The sequence below is a fragment of the Paramormyrops kingsleyae genome, chromosome 4 (assembly GCF_048594095.1).
Source record: "Paramormyrops kingsleyae isolate MSU_618 chromosome 4, PKINGS_0.4, whole genome shotgun sequence".
Taxonomy (NCBI): Eukaryota; Metazoa; Chordata; class Actinopteri; order Osteoglossiformes; family Mormyridae; genus Paramormyrops; species Paramormyrops kingsleyae.
The window spans coordinates 19,794,915-19,817,948 of NC_132800.1; the positions used below are offsets into that span (position 1 = coordinate 19,794,915).

The following is a 23,034-nucleotide window of genomic DNA, read 5'->3' on the forward strand; positions in this document are numbered from 1 at the left end:
AAGTACTGAAATTTATATGGGCTTGTTACTTGTTACTTTGTCTAATATTTTCAAGCAAGCAAAAGGCAGATTGAACTTTTGATGTCTGAATTATGACCATTCGGAACGCTGTTCTCCCGTTTTTATATAGACTTGCTATTTTGATTTGTCTTATTGTTCTATAGCATGAACCTCAGGTCAAATCCATCATTCATTCTGATTCCCCTCACTGAAAACCTTCCTGGTCCATATTTGAACTTGTATCAGGTTGTTACTGTGCAGTGTAGTGTTTTTAGAAGCACAATATAAATAATGTACCTTACTTTTTTATTTTTGAGCCCTATAGAATATTATCTAATACTGACCTTACAGTGTGTCAATACATTCAGTGCAGGTTTTTGTATGTTTCCTCCTGCAGTCCAAAAGCATGAGCTTTAGCCCGCTGGTGACCCTAAACTGCCCTTAGTCCGTGATTGTGTGTCTTGAGCATGTGCCCTGTGATGGGTTGGCGTTCAATCCAGCATGTCTTCTGCCTTGTGCTTCTGCGATGTGCCATGCCCCCTGCAACCCTACACCAAATATAGAAAACAGGTTATTGGGCGATCAGGTTAGATCAAGGCTGATTATTTGGTCAAACTGCTAACCCTTTTTTATATTAATTTAATTATGGAATTAACTGAAGTTTGCGTCTTTGCCATATGCAGCAAAGAAATGAGAAAGTCCACTTCGTCATCCATCAGTCTCTATTTAAACTTCTGTATTATGTGGAAAAATTAGTAAAATTGTTGGAAAATGGGCAAATGGGTTTTTCAGTCTTTTTATAAAAACAAATGTTTTAAATTTCTTAGACGTCAACACAGATTCTATGACGACCCCATTCCCTGACCCCCCGAAGCCACTGGTGGTGCCCAGCCTTGAGGACAATGTGAAGTACAGCCAGAGTACCCAACCTACCTCTAAGTTCAACATCCCCTGCAAGCCCAGCATCCCAGAGAGCACTTGTGAACCCCGTTACCAAGGTATGACCCTTTCCTTACTTGGACAGACTGAGTAAAGTGTGCGCTTTGGCATATTGCATTTATAGTGAAACTATATGGGCGGGGCCTTTATAAAGTACCCACCCCTTAATCTCCACCTACTAGTAATTTAACTTTCCTATGGTTTTTCAATTTTGCACATCTGTCATAACCTTTGATTTCATGTTTAATGTATGATCTTGAGTAGAAGTAACTCATCTCCAAGTCTGACCCTTCAGCTGTGAGATATAACCGCTACAAGAGAAAGTCAGTAATTTGTCGCCATTTGTTTGTTCATGTCTCAGCCGTCTCCCAGCCCTTCAGCCCACTTGTGGCACAGGGCCTTGTTGCGCAGTGGGTGCAGGCACGGCGAGAGGAGATCATACGGCAGATGACAGAGGCGTGCCTGAATCAGAGCCTCGATGCTCTGTTGGCACGTGACCTGCTGATGCGAGAGGACTACGAGCTGATCTCCAACAAGCCCACACGTACTGCCAAGGTGCGCCAACTGTTGGACACCAGCGACCGGCAGAGTGAGGAATTCTGCCGTGTGGTTGTGCAGAAACTTCAGGAGAACCGGCAGGCCGGCTTGCAGCCCTTTCCTGAGATGTCCTCAGCCAGCCCCACCCCAAGTGCTCCCCTTCTGACATCCAGCTTAAACACACACAACATATTTTAAACCTCACCACAAGACTCAGTGGTTGTCATATTGAAGGATGGCTTTTTGACTTCCCATCCATACCAGCAGCCCTGGACTCAGTATTTAAGCTCTGGGACCATATTTGCCTCACCTTGATGATCATCCACGCCCTTCCCAAAGACTAAGAGCAATGCTACAGTCTATAAATGTGTTCCTTTTAAATGGGTTCCTATCCACTGAGGTTGTTTTAGACATTAGCAGTTCAACATGACCAAGCTTAGAGATCCAGTTGCTTTATTTCATTGCCTTTTCCTCGGATGTAGTGCACCTTGCAGCAAAAGAACATCCTAATCTATGCTCCCCGTACAGCCGTACTTCTCATAAACTGAAAACTGGAAAGGTTCGTCGCATTATATGCGCTGCTGAACAATACCGCCAACCTACTGTTTGTCAGAAATAAGCATGATTGACTTATGAGATGTAGAGTATTGTTGCAGTTCAACGTTCTGCAGCATCGCTGTGGCAAATCATCAGCATTTGATCAACACTGTGGTGTGACACCATCCCTTCTGTATATGTGCCTGTGTGTCTGTCTGTATGTTCTGCATGTTCTGCGTTACTGTGCAGGTTCCTCCCACAGTCTGAAAACATGTTGTTTGGGTGAATTGGCATCTCTGTATTGCCCATTTTGTGATAGTGGACTTATGAATGTCCTTGCCATTCTGCCCGGGGTATCCCCTGTCTTGTTCTCTGTGCTTCAGGGTGAGCCTATACTGAATGATTGGTATCGAAAATTGTTGGAGGGATATCTACATGGCTCATTAAGTTTTTGCAGTTCGTGTCTATGCCATATGCAATTTACCACATGCAGAATTTCTTGTGGGTGAATCAACTGCTCAGTACACAATCTTAGAGGTCTTCAGTCTTCGGAAAGTTCTTTTGACTGTCCCCTTATGTAACTTTCCTGTTTGCGTAATAGTAAAGTTTCACACATGGCTTACATTATGTCAATATCTTAGAAGTTGAACATCTTTTATTTCTGACAAAATGAACGTTGGTCATTTGACAATGAAGAATTTTGATTGTGAGGGAAGTGCGGTGTTTCACAGAAAACACTTTTAGTTTTGGTTGTATGTGGGTGGGGCGGGGGGGTCGATTTAAAACGTTTTATTCTTCATATCACTAGCAAAATTATATATATATTTTTTTTTTTTCTTCTTAATTATATTTGAAAGCCTTAGGTAAACTTGTAGGTTGGGTTTTATTATCTGACTGTTTTGTAATGTTTATTGTAACTGAAAGGGAGAGTAAGACCTTTGAATGCCTTTCTGCATGTGGATTTTCCTGCTTCTTTGCCTTGAGTTTTAACGGAGAGCTGTATCCATCTGTTTATTTTTGCCTGGCTGTGAAAGTGTGTACTTTTTACTGAAGTTAGTTTTCTGAAACCTCATGTTTAATAATTGTTTAGCAGGGAGGTGGCACATTGTGTAACACTGAGTTTTACAGCTGGTTTCGATTGGTTGTGATTTCAACTTCCAGTTCAGTATAAGTAGTGTTGGCGTGTTCTTCCAAAACAAGCATTTAGACCAATTAATGTCTCTAAAGTGTGTCTGTGTCTGTGTATGTATGTGTGTGTGTGTGTGTGTGTGTGTCTGTGTGTGTGTGTTTATTTGCACATGCGTCCACCCTGTGATGGATTAGCATCCTGTCCAGATTGTCCTGTGCTTCTGAGCTTGCTGTGAACTTCTACTGGATAAGCAGTATGGATGGATGGGTGGATTGATGGATGGTAAAACAGTGTTGACCCAGTCCATGTTAGCAATTGAAATGCTTGGTGAGCCTTATACACTTTTGCTAACAGAGGAAGTTTAGGACAAACAGTCACTGTGTGAGAGACTTCACATTGTCCCATGATGCAGTAAGCTAATGAGTAACACAGTTTGTGATTAAGGTATATAGCTCACTGTACATTCCACTGGCGTTACAAAACCTATTTCAAATGCTTCCTGGCAGTAGTGGATTAATTCACTGTGCAGTGGATTAATTCACTGAATACAAGTAATGGGCTGTTAATGATACTTGGTGATGGATATTTTCACTCAGCTGAGTGTTCACTGCCTTACTTGGTGCTACTCTGAAGTTTTTGTCAGTAGATTCTGTGCATGCTGGGGTTAATTCTGAATTATGATTGTTATGAAGACACAGTATTTGTGAACAATTGTAAGAACATGAACTGTTTTTTTTTTTTTCCCTTCTCTTTGTGATGTTTGTTCACTGTACAGCTGACCTATTCATTTTACCTTTAATAATATCCTTTCCTTTATGAGAAAATGAGATGTTACAAACAAATCGCTGACAAATTAATGGTTTTATATTGTATTATATTGAAGTCTCAAATGTGTGGTGGCTCAAACGTATAGAATATCTAGGCTTTGCAAATGGCTTTACACTTCCAAAGAGCAGAACAAAATATGACCCTAAGTTGTTTTCAGCAGGGTGGGAGTCGGAGAAGTCTAATGACTAGTACAGCACTGAAACTGTACTTTTTCTGAAACTGTGGCAAAACGATTTCTCTGTGCAAGTCCCTCTCTCCCATGTTTATTTTAGCATATGTGTATGCAGTCTAAAGAACTAAGATTAGCTTAATGGTGTTGGAGGATTTCTTTCGTGTGCAGGGCTTATATATTATCTTCCTTCGCTGAGGGCTTAAAACCCAATATGTGGTCACATAATAGCAGACATCTGGATCCTTTAACCTTGTTAATTACTGTCTCTTTTTGTGCAGTAAACAGTAGTTAATAATTCCACATGTCATAGAGTAAGAACAAATGCTTTTTTCTCCTTTTCCTCCTCATCCTTCTTTCCCACTTGAATCAATGTGCCAATTTGCAGCTCTGGCTAAACCAGAGAATACCTTCTAGATGATTTTGTGATGTCTGCTGCTTTGCACTACTGACATTGCCATTTTTCCAAATAGCTGGTTTGCATTACCTGTGCTTTTTAATCTTACTCTCTGGGTTCTCGTTGCATTTAGTTTTTCACATCTTAAGAATGACTAAAGGGGAAAAAAATTATAATAATAATGTAGCCAATACCATGGACCAAACAGAATACCCCGTGTCAATGTGATTTTCAGTTTTATATCCTCATGTTCCGACAGATTTGAAATGTGACTTGTTCATTCACTGTCCTCTGTAGCTACATTTTGAAACTTTATCACAGTAATGTAGACATGGGCCTGCATTGAATGGATAGGTTGCTAAATAAAATAAACATTTTGTTTACATGTACCTCGTTGAATATTTTTGAAGTTTTCTGATCATGCTATCGATCTGCTACCCTGTATGACTTCTGAGCCTATCGAAATTCTGATCACGTGTTTACCATTCAAATGTTCAAATCATTCAATATCGTTCAAATCAAATGTTTTTTTTCCTCAAATAAGTGATAGGTATTCTGAAGTTGTCAACATAGTTGAATTAAGGTTGGCTATTGGAAAGCCATCTTTTCAGGTTTAGTTCACACACTTCCTGTATTTTCTGTTTACAAAGTAAACTATAATTTTGTTTGGGTCTGACCGATGATACTTTCAGGAATGGATCCTTAAACTGGTTTGTATTTATGAACCCTGTCCGTGCTTAGGTGTACTCTAATCTAATAGGCCTGTTTCAGCTGGTACTGACGACAAAGCAATGGAAGGCTGTCCTCTTAAGCCAATTTTGGCATCTTTCCTGGAATAGAGGTTCTCGCTTCTGAGTGGCCAGTGCCAAAAATAGAGATGTTAGTAGATGAGAGAGGGGACACTTGTATCTCCTTTCAGAGGCATTGCAACACTGTTTACACTTCCCAAGCTTTACCTGTTTCTCTGTTCTAGAAAGTTTGAGAATGTCTTACCTCTTATCAGGGATTAGCCTCACATCTACTGTCTTGCAAATTTGGATATTTTACTGGGTAAGTAGAATTGCCTTTTCAGTATTTCAATGGGCAATATATTAAGCAACAGTTTTGTTTAATGTAGGGATTTGATCCAGTAGTTTTTTTTTCTGATAAATGACTCTGGTAAATGTATAAATATTGGTGTCGTAAAAAGCTCGCATGACCTCAAGTCGCAGGTAGTCATACACTTTTTCTTGTGTTCCCTGCCAAGCTGACCTTTAACCTTAATCTGTTTGCCTCCTTGACCCTGCTCTCTCTTCAGCTGTAATCAGGGGTTCTTCCCTCATGTCCCTACATTTGGAAGTAGGCAGAAGGTGGTCGCCATGAAAGCCTGGCCCCAGGATGTGTGCGGCGGGTCTCAGACCCAATCTGAGTCGTCCCTGAACCTGAAAGCCCCATCTGGCACAGGGCTCAAGATGCAGATGAAAAAGGAGATTTCCCTGGTAAACGGCGTTTGCCTCATTGTGGGCAACATGATTGGCTCGGGCATTTTTGTGTCTCCCAAAGGGGTGCTGATGTTCAGTACCTCTTATGGCCTGGCACTGCTCATATGGGCGCTAGGGGGCATATTCTCCATGTTCGGGGCACTTTGCTATGCTGAGCTGGGCACCACCATCATCAAGTCAGGCGCAAGTTACGCCTACATCCTGGAGTCTTTTGGCGGGTTTCTGGCCTTCATCCGTCTGTGGACATCCATCCTTCTCATCGAGCCGGCCAGCCAGGCTGTCATTGCCCTCACCTTTGCCAATTACCTGGTTGAAGGTCTCTACCCCACCTGCCAGCCCCCCTACGACGCTGTAAGGCTCATCGCAGCTGCCTGCATCTGTAAGCATCGATTTTCATAAATGTGGCTGGACACGCATACCCACACATGCCGGTCAGACGTGTATATAAGGCTAGTTTGACAGCCAAGTCGCCTGTCTAACAGCAGGCTTTTCCATGTTCTGCATGAAACCATTGGCTGAACTTAAACAACAGGAGGACCGTTGTAAAAATATGGCCTAATTTGTTCCTCAAGTGGATATGGCTGAATTTAAAAAGGAGTGGTATACTGCCAGACCTGATGAAAACAAAGAGAGCTTGCTGTGCTAGTCTGTGATGAGACTGGGGCAGAGTCAGTGTTCAGAATGACTAGCTGTTTTCATGTGTGTAAGTATATGCATGTCAAAGCCCCCCGGAAAATTCCCCCTGCGTACGAGTTGTGGGCTCCACCCAGCGGATATGGCATCACTTGGTATTATGGCAAGCAACCCTTTGTTTAATGCCACCTTCCTCTGACTAAAAGTGGAATGAAGAAGTAACAGCTTGTGGCTGGGGGCAGCACCCAACTTAGCTGACCATAATGTGCCTTTTAAACGTCGAAAGAAATCCCCTTTTACAGTAATTCTTGCTTATCATGAATATGGTTTTTGCACTTGTCTGTGATTGACGAGCTCTATTAAGTTCCTGCTATGTTTGTAGCATAATGCATAGTTCTTGTACTGGTGCTGGCATGTTCTTCTTAATGGTCATTCACTGGAAGCTCAGCCTAGCTGCATGTGTGTAATGTGCTATCTGCCTCACTTCTGCATCATTTCGGACAAAATTCATCTGCTAAATAAATGCAGTGTAATGTAATTCCCCATCTTAAATGTATATAATTTAAATATTACATTAGTGGTAATAACAAATAAATAAATAGTAAATCACCTTACATTTCAGGGTGCATATATATATATATAATATAATACACACACATATACACTGAGTACTGTAAATTAGTGCTGCGTCATGCTAGCTTGAAGTGTAGCATTAGCAAATGCTGCGGTTCTGCTTTGAGTGGCCCTGTAGCCTCACGGATTGCGACAGGAAGCAGAGGCTGGAATCAGACACAGGAAGCAGCAGCTGCTTGCTCACCCAGCTCTCGGTCTCTGGCTGGCTACGGCATTCCCTAGCTGCTTTTCCTCCCAGGAGCACAGACTGTCCTTCCAGGGTTGGGACAGACGTTCACGCTTCAGCCCGCTTTGTAAAAAGACTGTTAGTCTGTTAGTGTTGGGCATGGGGCTCTAATCCAGAGCTCTGTCACTGGTAGCATGGCACGTTTTTATAGTTATTAATATTTAGGAACAAAATAAAACCATCATGTTGCCTTTTTCTTAGAAGGTGCTACTGTGAGGACCCCCGTCCAGAAGTGTTCCTCCATGTTGATGACTTTTCTTAAATGATATCATGCTGTATTACGTTTAACGTGAATCATCTGTTTTGTCTCTAACAGTCATGCTGTCGGGGCTGTTCTGCATTGCACAGTATAACTGCTTGTTACAGTGCTACATACGTATGTCACGTTTTTCTTATTGACGTGGATGTTTTTTTAGGTGAAATGCTCTACTCAAGGGTACAACAGCATGGTTTTTCTGTAGGTTTAAATCTTCTAGACCAGGGTTATTCAAATCACGGTCCTCGAGGTCCGAGCTCTGCTGGTTTTCCAGCCTTCCTTTACCCGTCAGTCAGGTGTGAAGCCTCTGACCAATCAGAATCAGTCATTATTAAACTAACTACCTGGGAGAACTGAAAACAAGGCCTGGATTTGGAATCGAGGTCTAGATTTGAAGAACCCTGCTCTAGACGAATGGCTCTGTCAACACTGCTTGAACATTTACATTTTGCTCATTTTATACCTTTTACCTGAAGAAGTATACTTCCCTTACTCCCAGTTTCAAATCCCAAACAGGTGCCATAGACCAGCTTGATGACTGCAGTCACTTATGTATAAGCAAAATGTGTATCTCATTGAATGGTTATTTTGCTCAATAGAGATTGTTGCTTTAATTGTATTAGTACAACTCCTTCAAATTTCATATAAACCATAGTGCATTCTGCTGTGGAATTGGGTCATTTCTCTATGTATTCCTGGAGACTCAATGATTTCTTTGTGGAATTTGCTTCCATCTTCCTCTGCTTGACACTTGGCATTGCCATATTTTCTCCAGCTTAGGAGATGGATGCACACAAAGCCTTCGCAGCAGTAAATAAAACAGCAATTAAAATGCTGGCTGTATGGTTGCCATTGGCCCCAAAGTGATTTGATTTGATTGCAATTAATTAGGGGAATAATTCAATCTTTAAGTTATGTAACCATTCAATTATTTTATAGCCTAAATTGCCGCTAACTTGGAATGCTGATAATTTTTAAATATTAACTAAGAGTGATGTATTGGACCTTGATTTTTAACAAATATTGGCTGATTCTGATTTGTTAACCTTATAGATGCACAATATACAATAACATTGCTTTTTACTTAGACCGCTAGTTAGCTACCTCAGTCTTGACTATTGCTAGCATAGCTAGCAAAAAGAACAGTTTTTTGGTCTACAAAACAGAGATATTTCCCATAATACCTTAACCATTAGGGAGAGCATTCTGTGCTTGGAACAGGGTCGAGTTTCCCCAAGGAATCCCCCTGCAAAGATTTTCAGGTAGTACTTCCTATAAGTAATGTAAGCTTGATACTGCACATTTTCCATTTTATTTTCTTATTTCTCTTTTTCTTAATTTATGTTTTATAGCATTTTGATGGGAAGTGCGCGGGGGTTTTTGTTGTACATGTACAAAAACAATAATTCTATTCCATTCTATTCTATGAATATTAATTAACCTTCCCCTGTCATCCTACGTCTCAGAAATTTGCATGCTAGGGCTGCTACGTTGTGCATCTACCTGTCCCGAAGTAGGGGTATCTTTATTTTGCCCCCAAAAATCGACTCTGATGTTAGAGACCGATGCATCTCTACACCCTTAGCTGGCTGCCATATGATGTCTTGTCCTGCTCTATCAGGTATGCTGGTCTTCATTAACTGTGCCTGTGTGAAATGGGGCACCAGGGTTCAGGACCTCTTCACCTACACCAAGCTCATCTCCCTTTTTGTCATAATTGCTGTGGGCATCCTGAAGATAGTGCAAGGTGAGGGGGACACGTGTCTGGGGACTTGAAGGTTTTTTTTGTGTGTATATACAGTACTGTGCAAAAAGCAAAAGAAATGCTGAAAGCTGATTATCTTGATAATAAGTGTGTATTTGCTCAGAACAAAAACACATTTTGACATGAGAATATATGCACATTAAGAGTGACACAATATAAACAGACAGGGATTTCGTCTGTTTACCAAAAAGTCACTGAGATCTAGTTGGACGGCTAGATGAACACCGCTTCAGATCCCAAACCTCTCCTCAGAGGGCTAAGCTAACATACTTTTACAGACGTTGGTTTTACACCAACTATCATTTAAACATCATTTTCTTTGACTGCCTAAAACTTTCGCACAATAATGTACAAGTATGTTTCTTCGTTGAAATATGTATGGGGTTCCAGCTGACACATGAGTCGATAACAGAGATCTGTTCTATAATGGACTCAAATCATCACTTTCCTTTCTCTCAATTTGAGGTCAGACACAGAATTTCAACAAGCCATTTGAAGGTGCTTCCACAGATCCCGGAAGCATCGCTCTGGCCCTGTACTCCGCCCTCTTCTCTTACTCTGGTTGGGACACCCTCAATTTTGTCACAGAAGAAATTCAGAACCCAGAGAGGTACCAGCCATAATCAGAGTTCACCCCTTATTAGTCTGACAAAAATGCTACAGATCTCCAAGGTTACCTTGTATCATAGCAGTGATTTTGTAAGTGATTTTAATCGGATTACATAATTGAATACATTGTATCATCATGTTATTTAATTCTAGAATGTGAATTTACTGTTAAAAAAATAAGACTTTTGACTACAGTACAGTGGTCTTTATAATGATAAATGTGTGAAGTGTTTATAAAGGTTCATTAACCATTAGTTTTTATAGGAATCCATGCTCTCTAGCCTCTGACTTCTCTCACATCTTCTACCTAGGAACCTGCCTCTGGCCATTGCCATATCTATGCCTATAGTCACTATCATCTATCTGCTGACCAACGTGGCATACTATGCAGTGCTCGATATGTCTTCGTTGCTGGCCAGTGATGCAGTTGCAGTGGTAATATTCAGTAACATTCGCCCCACAGCACAAATTTTTCTGCACCAGTACAGGTTGAGCCTTTGCCTCATGTGAAGTCCCTAATTTCTAAATAGAAGTCATCATTTATTTAAATAAAACAGTTAATTAGATAGGTAGAAATTAATTTAATTAATTTACGGGAAAAAGACAATGGAAAATGTTGGAGTACACCCATATTGCTTCAGTTAATTTGACATTTTCTGAATGCGGATCTCCATATTGCGCTTGTTTTGTGTTGATGTTTTTGTGGATATGACCCTCAGACTTTTGGGAACGAGGTGCTTGGACCGTTGAAGTGGACCATCCCCATCTCCGTGGCGATGTCCTGCTATGGTGGGCTGAACGCCTCCGTCATTGCAGCCTCCAGGTAAAGGGGCAATGTAGGAAAATGGTGGGTGTGACACATGAGTACCCCTGTCATGTCAAAAGGGGGGGAGAACGGAAGGGAAGCCTGGGACGCTGTGGCATCACCAGGAGAAGCATGACTCTGTAAGCTTCATTTATTACAGGGGAGGGGAAAATAAACAAAAAAAATATGATTGCCCATCTTCTATCCATTTATCCTGGTTGGAGTGCAGCCCAAATGTACTATGAGCCAATTAGAGACATCCTTACCATGGTAAACTGATTGAAGATTGATGATTATAGAATATGAAAAACAAAGTGATTCTTCCTAATACTTAGATCACAGTGTGATCATGTAAATGCTGTTGTAGGGTCAGATGCAGTTCTATTGAGAATTGATTTGTACTCCTGGGGGCCTGTGGCTGAATGGGCGGCAGAGGGGGCCCACACCTCCATGGATGAGATCCTGTTTCGAACCCTGGCTTAGTGTAACTGGGTGTTTTCTCCCTGTCTTTGCCTATGTTGCCTGCTGCAGTCCAAAGACATGCAGTTTAAGTAAACCGTTGTCTTTTAATCACCCAGAGTAGTGGTATTCAAAATCTTTTTGAAGGGCCCCCCTAGGGCTGCTATCTTTGTCTTGATTTCCCCCCCCCCACACACACACACACACACACAAACACACACACTAGCCTTGTACTAGCCATTTGTTGGCATCGTGTAATGTGTATAGGCAAATGATGCTCAGATCATTACTGGTGTTTGTAATGGTTGCAATGTCAAGATAGGTCTGCCCCCACCTCAACCCCCCTAACACACGCACGCACACACACACACACACACACAATTACTTTTATCCCCTCACCTGTACCCTTTCCGCTGTAATTCTTTCACATCCCACAGTTTGAATCACCAGAGTGTGTGATTGTGACTGTGTTTGCTGCAAGGCCCTTAATCGGCGGTACAGAACAGGACCCTGTTTGTTGCCTTAATTATACATTTTTGTTAAAGAAACTGTGGATATGCTTTGAATTTTGTGGTGTCTGAAATTGATTCATAAAGATAGTTATTAGGGAGAATTATGTGTCTGTCTTTTTTGGTAATTTGAAGTATTATTAGAAAACAAAATAAAATGCACTACATTGCAGAGTTTAATTTATAAGTGAATATGAATCACAACTTTTGATACATATATGTAAATCCATATACACTCAGTGGTCGTTTTATTAAGTAGATATAGTTAGTACTGGGAAGGACCCACTTTTGCTGATTAAACTGCCTCAAGGTTAGACGTGCATCCAGAGAAGCCATATGGCACACCATTGTACTGGGTGTTATTCGTGCATTTGTGGCCTGAATTTCACCGTTCACCCACAGACAGTGTACAGTGTAATACTGTACACTGGATTTTTATGGATCACATCATTCTCTGTAAATCCTAGACACTCTAGTGCACGAAAATCCAAAATGGCAACCCTGCAATTGCCACACATGCCACCAAGCACCACACCACATTCAAAGATCAGGCATCTTAACCATCCTAAAGCTCAGCCAATCAGTAACTGAACCTTTTGACCCTGTCTACATGCTATCTGTATTCAGTTGCAGTCACTTGATGCAGTGGTTAGGGAAGCAGGTTGTTGGCATTAGCAAGTAAGTGTACCTAATAAACTGACCACAGAGTGTGTATTTTGTTAAAATTCCATTAAAGTGATTTAATTTTGAGGTAATCGAGAATGAGGGCTATAGGTCTTGGACAAACCCCCATCGGTGGCTCTGTGCTGCTGAGTGGCTGACTGAGGGGTCTGTTTTACAGGCTTTTCTTTGTGGGTGCCAGAGAGGGCCATCTGCCTCGTAGTCTCAGCCTTATCCACGTCGAGCGCTTTACCCCTGTGCCGGCCCTCATCTTCAACGTGAGTGCACACCTGGAAGTGGGTTTTCAGCAAAACTGAATACACATATTGCATAAAACTCAGGGACACACATAAATGGTACTCACATTCGCTTTATATGCTAATTCATACTTAATCTGCAGTATAAAGGTTAAAATGCACAGTAATTTCTTGTCGTAGCAGCACAAATGCACATAAAATAAGTATGCATTTGTGCTGTTACAGAAATCGATTGCTGCACATATCACATTTAAAGGTACCAGTTATGTGCATCCTTGATAATACTAACATGTTGGTAGATTTTAATCTATCTATTTTTGGGTGGTACATGGAAGAGTGGGCAGCATTGTCACCCACCCCCAGGGCTGTTGTGTGTGTGTGTGCAGAGTTTGCATGTTCTCTCCAGCCTCTCTGTGTCTGGGTTTTAGCCCGGTACTCCAAAGACACACAGCTGGGTGATTACATTGTGGGGACCTGTAACTTTTTACCTTGTAAGGACATTTTTTTAGGTCCCCGGAATCAGAATCAGCTTTATTGGCTAAGTGTGTTTACGCATACAAGAAATTTGTCCACGGTTTTTAGTCGCTCTCAGTATAATTCTGATTCTGATTTTTGTGTGTGTGTGTGTGTGTGTGTGTGTGTGTGTGTGTGTGTGAGCGGGTTTACCTATCCTTATGGGGACATAATGTCCCCATAACGTGATAAATATCCGTTTTTTTCCCCTAATGGGGACCGGTTTCCTGGTCCCCATAAGGGAAAACTCTATTTTATAAAAATCGGTGAATGCTATGAAAAAACTGAAAATGCAAAAACTCTTGTATTTTGTTAGGTTACTTATGGTTATGGTTAGGGCAGGGTAGGGGTTAAGGTTGTCATAGTTAGCGTTAGCATTTTTCCCATTGAAATGAATGAGCGGTCCCCATAAGGATATGTTTACCCTACGTGTGTGTGTGTGTGTGTGTGTGTGTGTGTGTGTGTGTGTGTGTGTGTGTGTGTGTGTGTGTGTGTGTGTGTGTGTGTGTGTAATAGAGCAATAGATATCCTGTCTTGCTAGCATCCCAGCTAGCAAGTAGAGTGAGAAGATCGAAGCTAGCTAGCTAGTTAGCACAACATGCTGCTTCAGCATCTTCTAAATAAGGAACGTGTTTATTTAATGTTTAGTGTAGTGACTTTCTGTGGTCAACAGGGCCCCACAAAAATATGCGACTTGAGTGATGGTAAACACTGACACTGTTTATTAGTCTATGAACTATGAACTAAGCTTTTCCACTAGCAGGAAGACGACTCCAAACCTCGGCTACCTATTTGTGTCTGGTAACGCTTTACATGACCTGCACCTTCATAATGTCTTTATAATGCATTTGTAGAATATTCACTGCACCTTCATAATGCTTTCATAGTGCTTTCATAGAACATTTAAGTATACCTTAACATCCTAACATTCCTTAACATATTTAAAATACATTAATAACAAACGTTATATAATGTTTGTTTTTATCATGTAATGTTTCTTATGAATGTATTTTACTCTGTTAAAGTATTTTAGGATACGTTATACTTTCATGCGGCTTATGAATGCTTTATGAATGTGTAATGAATTACAGTCAATGTAAAGCATAACCTTGTACCCTGATTTTTATTTCATGTCCTATTACAATAAAATGTTATGTCTCTCAAAACAATCAGTATTTTTATGCTGTCAATATCATGCTCTGCCATAGGGAATAATGGGGCTGATCTTCCTCTGTGTGGAAGATGTCTTCCAGCTTATTAACTACTTCAGCTTCAGTTACTGGCTGTTTGTAGGCCTGTCCGTGGCTGGACAGATCTACCTGCGCATCACACAGCCCGACAGACACAGGCCTGTCAAGGTAAGAGTGAGGTTTCCATGGGAACCTGCTGTCCTGAACATCATTCAGTCATTTCCTTCATTCGCTGTCTTTAGTCCTCTCAGTAACTCAAGCCTTTCCTTTGTGTCTGCAGCTGACTTTGCTGTTTCCCTACATCTACTGCCTGTGCAGTCTGTTTCTCATCATTGTCCCCCTCTACTGGGACACCATAAATTCCCTCATTGGTGTGGCCATCGCCCTGTCTGGAGTTCCCGTTTATTATTTTGGGATTTACCTCCCTGAAGACAGGCGCCCCAGCTTCCTCAATCAATTGAATGGTAAGGCCGGAGGGAATTTGTGACCACTAAGAATTGTGAAAATGATACTGGGGGGTTTACATGTCACTAGAATAGAACAACCACTATCATGTTTCTGATGGTGCTAGGTCTCTCTCTATTTATATTATGATTTAAGTCCTTTATGACACTTATTGTTACATCCTACTGTCTCCATTGTAGATTCCTCAAAATATAGATATTTTGTAATAGCATTGCAAGGAGACATTTTATAAATGAGAGGAGGCCATTTGGCCCATCAAGCTCGCTTGGGGAGAATTCAACTAATAGCTTAAAGTTGTTAAAATCTTATCTAGCTCTGATTTAAAGGAACCCAAGGTTTTAGCTTGCACTACACTAACAGGAAGACTATTCCATCCTCTATCTATATACTCGCTGGGTAGAGAAGTCAAAATCCAGTTTAAAATGTTCTCCTGCTAATTTCCACCAATTGCCAGAAGTTCATGTGCTTGAACTAATTTTGAAGTAACTATTTGGTTGAACAGCATCCAGATTTGTTAGAATCTTATAAACCTGGATCATGTCCCACGTTAGTCTCCTCCGTCCATCTTCGCAGGTGGATAGAATGATGTAACATTACTTTTTTATAATTGTAAAACTAAATGAAACAAAATCAAATAAACAAAAACCGGAATAATGGGAAGTAGGTGGTGAAAGTACCTCTGTGTTATCTGGCCCACTTGGTTTTGCATTACGGTACAATAGAGTCACATGATATATGCATTATGTCATCATTACTGTCAGTAACCAGTACTATAGTCTTAAATACCTGTCTTTTTAAGATCTAACTGGAGCTTTCTGTTTGACTGAGTGGGTTTTCACTATCTTTTGCTGTCTCTCTATCTATCTATCTCTCTGCCAGATGCCTTCACTCGATACAGCCAGATCCTGGGCTACTGCTGTCTGACAGAGTTGGACACGGAGCCTGAGACGATGTACGACAGCAAGGCCAAATGACATTAACGCCCCCCCTCAACGACAGCTTTGGCAACCTAATATGACAGGTTCTCACAAGGTGCTGCAGTGCCAGAACAAGAAAAAATGAAAGTGTGTGTTAGAGTGACTTTTGGTTCCATGAATTTTGAGTAGCAGTTGTTTAAGGTCTTTGTTTTAGTGATGGACACTAGAGGATATTCAGATATTATGGTTTAAATTCCATACCTCATTTCTTACCAATGAAAGGAGGAGGTGAATGAACACTCCAGTTTGTCCAAAAGGTATTCAAAGATATGTGCTAAGGCTTCTGTGACCTTTAGAGGGCAGCAGAGGCAGGCTAACTGCTGCAAATATGCAGTGATTACTTGTGTTATTACATCACCATACATTTATTTAGAACAGTTTTGTCCAACGCAATGAAAATAGGGTCAGCCAGTCCGTGGAGTAATTAGGGTAAAGGGCCTTGCTGGAGATTCCAATGGTGACATCACTCTGCCAGGGGATTTCCCAGTCACGGGGTATTCCTAACCCACAGGGCCAAACATCGCCCCTACATGCTGCTGTATTTTATTGAGGACTATCAACAAATATGGAGTATAAGCATAATTCCTAGTGCAAAATGAATACGAAATACCACATTTTGTTTCCAGATGGTGCGCGTTTTATGCTCACTTTAACATATGCATTGTGTTTGCTGGCCAAAGCAGTGAATCAATATGCATTTGAGATGGTGAAACACACTAGTGGGGAACAAATCTTTGCACACTGAATTAGAAACATTTGTTTATATGACAGTATTACTCAAAATGACTTGTGAGTGTATGAATGTAATAGCATTTCCGTGTTTTTGATGTATGTGATTACGAAGTTAAATATAATGAGTTTGCAGGTACATAATGACGAATGCAAAGATACGCCATTTTTAATGCAGAGGAAGCATATTACATTTAGTAGCAGCATTATCATTTTAAGGGCATAAAGCACAAAATCACGCAGACATGGCAATAGTTGCTGGTATGGAATATTTAAAATCACTGCAAAAGGGGATAAAAAAAACATGAAACAAAGATGGTGAAAGAAAACAAAAACTCTGGGTTTCCAAACTGACTATATTCCAATCTCCACTGGACACATGAACCTTAAAGTAAGAAATGTTTACTTGGGTCAGGATCCATGCTTGAAGTGGGCTGGTACTCGGACACATGATATGCAGTACCAACACCTCTTTGTTTTTCTGTTCAGAGAAACAGTACCTCTAAATATCTGCTGGTGCTGAATAACAAGGGGAGTAACGGCATCTGGTGGTGAATAACAAGGGGAGTACCGGCACCTGGTACTGAATAACAAGGGGAGTACCGGCATCTAGAAATGAATAACAAGGGGAGTACCGGCACCTGGTACTGAATAACAAGGGGAGTACCGGCACCTGGTACTGAATAACAAGGGGAGTACCGGCATCTAGAAATGAATAACAAGGGGAGTACCGGCACCTGGTACTGAATAACAAGGGGAGTACCGGCACCTGGTACTGAATAACAAGGGGAGTACCGGCACCTGGTACTGAATAACAAGGGGAGTACCGGTACCTGGTACTGAATAACAAGGGGAGTACCGGCACCTGGTACTGAATAACAAGGGGAGTACCGGCACCTAGAAGTGAATAACAAGGGGAGTACCGGCACCTAGAAGTGAATAACAAGGGGAGTACCGGCACCTAGAAGTGAATAACAAAGGGAGTACCGGCACCTAGAAGTTAATAACAAAGGGAGTACCGGCACCTAGAAGTGAATAACAAAGGGAGTACCGGCACCTAGAAGTTAATAACAAGGGGAGTATCGGTACCTGGTACTGAATAACAAGGGGAGTACCGGCACCTAGTACTGAACAACCATGGGAGTACCGGCATCTAGAAGTGAATAACAAGGGGAGTACCGGTACCTGGTACTGAATAACAAGGGGAGTACCAGCACCTAGTACTGAATAACAAGGGGAGTACTGGCACCTAGAAATGAATAACAAGGGGAGTACCGGCACCTGGTGCTGAATGATGACAAGGGGAGTACTGGTACCTGGTACTGAATAACAAGGGGAGTACCGGCACCTAGAAATGAATAACAAGGGGAGTACCGGCACCTGGTACTGAATAACAAGGGGAGTACCGGCACCTCATACTGAATAACAAGGGGAGTACCGGCACCTGGTACTGAATAACAAGGGGAGTACCGGCACCTGGTACTGAATAACAAGGGGAGTACCGGCATCTAGAAATGAATAACAAGGGGAGTACCGGCACCTGGTACTGAATAACAAGGGGAGTACCGGCACCTGGTACTGAATAACAAGGGGAGTACCGGCATCTAGAAATGAATAACAAGGGGAGTACCGGCACCTGGTACTGAATAACAAGGGGAGTACCGGCACCTGGTACTGAATAACAAGGGGAGTACCGGCACCTGGTACTGAATAACAAGGGGAGTACCGGCACCTAGAAGTGAATAACAAGGGGAGTACCGGCACCTAGAAGTTAATAACAAGGGGAGTACCGGTACCTGGTACTGAATAACAAGGGGACTACCGGTACCTGGTACTGAATAACAAGGGGAGTACCGGCACCTAGAAGTGAATAACAAGGGGAGTACCGGCACCTGGTACTGAATAACAAGGGGAGTACCGGCACCTGGTACTGAATAACAAGGGGAGTACCGGCACCTAGAAGTGAATAACAAGGGGAGTACCGGCACCTAGAAGTTAATAACAAGGGGAGTACCGGTACCTGGTACTGAATAACAAGGGGAGTACTGACACCTCATACTGAATAACAAGGGGAGTACCGGCACCTGGTACTGAATAACAAGGGGAGTACCGGCACCTGGTACTGAATAACAAGGGGAGTACCGGCATCTAGAAATGAATAACAAGGGGAGTACCGGCACCTGGTACTGAATAACAAGGGGAGTACCGGCACCTGGTACTGAATAACAAGGGGAGTACCGGCACCTAGTACTGAACAACCATGGGAGTACCGGCATCTAGAAGTGAATAACAAGGGGAGTACCGGTACCTGGTACTGAATAACAAGGGGAGTACCAGCACCTAGTACTGAATAACAAGGGGAGTACTGGTACCTGGTACTGAATAACAAGGGGAGTACCGGCACCTAGAAATGAATAACAAGGGGAGTACCGGCACCTGGTACTGAATAACAAGGGGAGTACCGGCACCTCATACTGAATAACAAGGGGAGTACCGGCACCTGGTACTGAATAACAAGGGGAGTACCGGCACCTGGTACTGAATAACAAGGGGAGTACCGGCATCTAGAAATGAATAACAAGGGGAGTACCGGCACCTGGTACTGAATAACAAGGGGAGTACCGGCACCTGGTACTGAATAACAAGGGGAGTACCGGCACCTGGTACTGAATAACAAGGGGAGTACCGGCACCTAGAAGTGAATAACAAGGGGAGTACCGGCACCTAGAAGTTAATAACAAGGGGAGTACCGGTACCTGGTACTGAATAACAAGGGGAGTACCGGTACCTGGTACTGAATAACAAGGGGAGTACCGGCACCTAGAAGTGAATAACAAGGGGAGTACCGGCACCTGGTACTGAATAACAAGGGGAGTACCGGCACCTGGTACTGAATAACAAGGGGAGTACCGGCACCTAGAAGTGAATAACAAGGGGAGTACCGGCACCTAGAAGTTAATAACAAGGGGAGTACCGGTACCTGGTACTGAATAACAAGGGGAGTACCGGCACCTGGTACTGAATAACAAGGGGAGTACTGACACCTCATACTGAATAACAAGGGGAGTACCGGCACCTGGTACTGAATAACAAGGGGAGTACCGGCACCTGGTACTGAATAACAAGGGGAGTACCGGCATCTAGAAATGAATAACAAGGGGAGTACCGGCACCTGGTACTGAATAACAAGGGGAGTACCGGCACCTGGTACTGAATAACAAGGGGAGTACCGGCACCTAGTACTGAACAACCATGGGAGTACCGGCATCTAGAAGTGAATAACAAGGGGAGTACCGGTACCTGGTACTGAATAACAAGGGGAGTACCAGCACCTAGTACTGAATAACAAGGGGAGTACTGGTACCTGGTACTGAATAACAAGGGGAGTACCGGCACCTAGAAATGAATAACAAGGGGAGTACCGGCACCTGGTGCTGAATGATGACAAGGGGAGTACCGGCACCTGGAAGTGAATGACAGGGGGAGTACCGACACCTGGAACTGAATGATGACAAGGGGAGTACCGGTACCTGGTACTGAATAACAAGGGGAGTACCGGCACCTAGAAATGAATAACAAGGGGAGTACCGGCACCTAGAAATGAATAACAAGGGGAGTACCGTCACCTGGTACTGAATGATGACAAGGGGAGTACCGGCACCTAGAAGTGAATAACAAAGGGAGTACCGGCACCTAGAAGTTAATAACAAGAGGAGTACCGGTACCTGGTACTGAATAACAAGGGGAGTACCGGCACCTAGTACTGAACAACCATGGGAGTACCGGCATCTAGAAGTGAATAACAAGGGGAGTACCGGTACCTGGTACTGAATAACAAGGGGAGTACCAGCACCAAGTACTGAATAACAAGGGGAGTACTGGTACCTGGTACTGAATAACAAGGGGAGTACCGGCACCTAGAAATGAATAACAAGGGGAGTACCGGCACCTAGAAATGAATAACAAGGGGAGTACCGTCACCTGGTACTGAATGATGACAAGGGGAGTACCGGCACCTAGAAGTGAATAACAAGGGGAGTACCGTCACCTGGTACTGAATGATGACAAGGGGAGTACCGGCACCTAGAAGTGAATGACAGGGGGAGTACTGGCACCTGGTACTGAATGATGCAAAGGGGAGTACTGGTATTTGGTACTGAATAATGATAAGGGGAGTACTGGCACTCTGTTCTGAACGATGACAAGGGGAGTACCGGCACCTGGTACTGAATGATGACAAGGGGAGTACTGGAATTTGGTCCTGAATAACTAGGGGTGTTAAAATTAGGGAAGCCTGCATTAGAAGCTTTAAACAGATCCAAATTAAAGCGTATTTTGATTCTGATAAACCTGTTTCTGATTCTGATTCTGATGTATGACTTGGTTGATATTCAGCTAATAAAACTGGTACTGCATTTCTTACAGGTGCCATATTCACATCTCATCCACTGTGATCATGTTAAACGCAACAGTGTTTTTAATTGCACAGAAGTCCCATAACAACTGACTACACGAAGTTGGATCAGAGAGGCCATTCTTTCCAATCACTGTTCCTCATGTGTGCGTCAAAATCTCCCAGTAAGATCACAGAGACTATAGGGGTTACCCACTTACCCACTTTCTGCAAGAAGTCTCCAAGGTACTCTAAAAGTTTGCAACTTGCAGTTGTACATTCCTCAGTGTGGGGTTTGTGTGCTACAAGATGATCATGTATACATATGTGTTAAGTATGTGTTAAGGGGCATTATCTATCCATGTGCTGTACCCACTTGTTTGGGGTTGCAGGGGTTTGGAGTCTATCCCACAAGCTATGGGCACTGTGCCACTACACCACCCTGTGTTTTTAGTAAGTTAGCATTAAATGTTAATTTTAATGATGTCTACAAAAGGAAATACACCCAGCTCAGGCAAATGATTGTGCAGTTACCTTAATCTCAGAAGAAAACCAAATGTCATATGGAGGAGAAGAGGTACAGGGACAGGATTACAAACTTTTCTTTGTTTTGAAAACAAAGTTTCATCCATTCACCAATTAGGGTCTGTAACTTGGCAATAGGGCTGTATTTGTGTCCTGTGACATCCCATCCAGCCTAGTGCCCTGTGCAGCCTGGAATAGGCTTCAGGCAACAGCCCCGATAAGATGGACGGATGGTTATACATAAACTATTCAAACGACAACAATAGGAAACAGGTAAGACAAAACGGGGCTTCTCCATGAGTAGCATTTAAAATTTTACTTCCAGGTTTAAGAGTATCATCTTTTCACTATTTTCTCAATGCCCTACTTGGAGATAATTTCCCAATACTAAGTTTATCTATGTCTGGGCTGAAGTATGACTTAGTTTGATGCCTCAGTTTGATACCTGAAAACTGCGCCTAATTGATGACCTTATATTATATTCCACTGGGGTTGAGCACAAATATAGATATACTATAGAAAGATACAGAACCGTACTAATTTATCATTTCAGTCTGTCCCGGGTGTCCCAGCCTTGTGATAATATGTGAGCAAGTTGGGCAAATGTAAGGGGTTTCCGTAAATCAAGAGGTTGTAATATTTCTTTAGTTATCAGTCAGAACTACCCCTCTGTGCCTACATGGTCCTCTGCTCTTACAGGATGTTGTATAGATGGTGTTATTGCTTTGGTTAAGTGTCCAAGTTAGCATGTGTTCATAAATGTGTACATGTTTATGTACATATTCTTTCGACACAGATTAGTGGCTTCCTTTAAGATTAAAAGCTCTGCTAATAAAACATTAATATGGCTGTTTCATTTTACTCCTGAAGAATCACAGAAACACTAATGGTTGACTAAATGACATTTTTTGGAATGGCAGTCAGGGGTGCAGAAGATACAACAGTTAAATAGCATATAATAGCTATTAGTTTCTTATTTTCTGAGACTATTACATATGACCTGCCAGCTCATATTGTAATAAAACTTACAGAATACAATAATTTACAGTGAACATTTAATTTACAGTTAACATCTGTTTTGATGGTGAATGATCAGTATGTTAACGTAACATTCTTTGTCGGTTTAATAAAATTCCTGGAAGGCAAATCGCATTCAAGGTCACTTCCGTCTTCATTTCACACCTGACCACCTGTGTCATAATAATAATAACAACACTTTATTGGTCCCTCGTGGGGAGTTTCTCCTTTTTGCCTGCTCCGTGTTGCTCTTTTTGTCTACTCCATCTTGCCCTAAATGACACACACATACAGCAGTGGAAAAAATTGAGACCATATATAATATTTGCAAACTGCAGCCTGGTTCTTCTATGTTTCTCATTAATGAAGGGCTTCTTCCTTCCTTTATGGGACTTC

The 23,034-nt window shown here is 42.2% G+C and overlaps 1 protein-coding gene across 1 annotated transcript in view; it reads left to right on the forward strand.

Annotated features, from left to right (window-relative positions):
• The window catches only part of LOC111859612 (receptor-interacting serine/threonine-protein kinase 2-like), a 37,024-nt gene extending 15,906 nt beyond the window's left edge, over nt 1-21,118 (forward strand). Inside the window, 11 exon segments of the mRNA XM_023842433.2 lie at nt 828-998; nt 1,301-1,692; nt 5,988-6,396; nt 9,387-9,512; nt 9,996-10,140; nt 10,451-10,574; nt 10,859-10,962; nt 12,754-12,850; nt 14,551-14,700; nt 14,813-14,996; nt 15,877-21,118. Of these exon segments, the coding sequence (XP_023698201.2) occupies nt 828-998; nt 1,301-1,692; nt 5,988-6,396; nt 9,387-9,512; nt 9,996-10,140; nt 10,451-10,574; nt 10,859-10,962; nt 12,754-12,850; nt 14,551-14,700; nt 14,813-14,996; nt 15,877-15,971 (1,997 nt within the window). The 3' untranslated portion in view covers nt 15,972-21,118.
• Nucleotides 21,119-23,034: the final 1,916 nt, after the last annotated feature.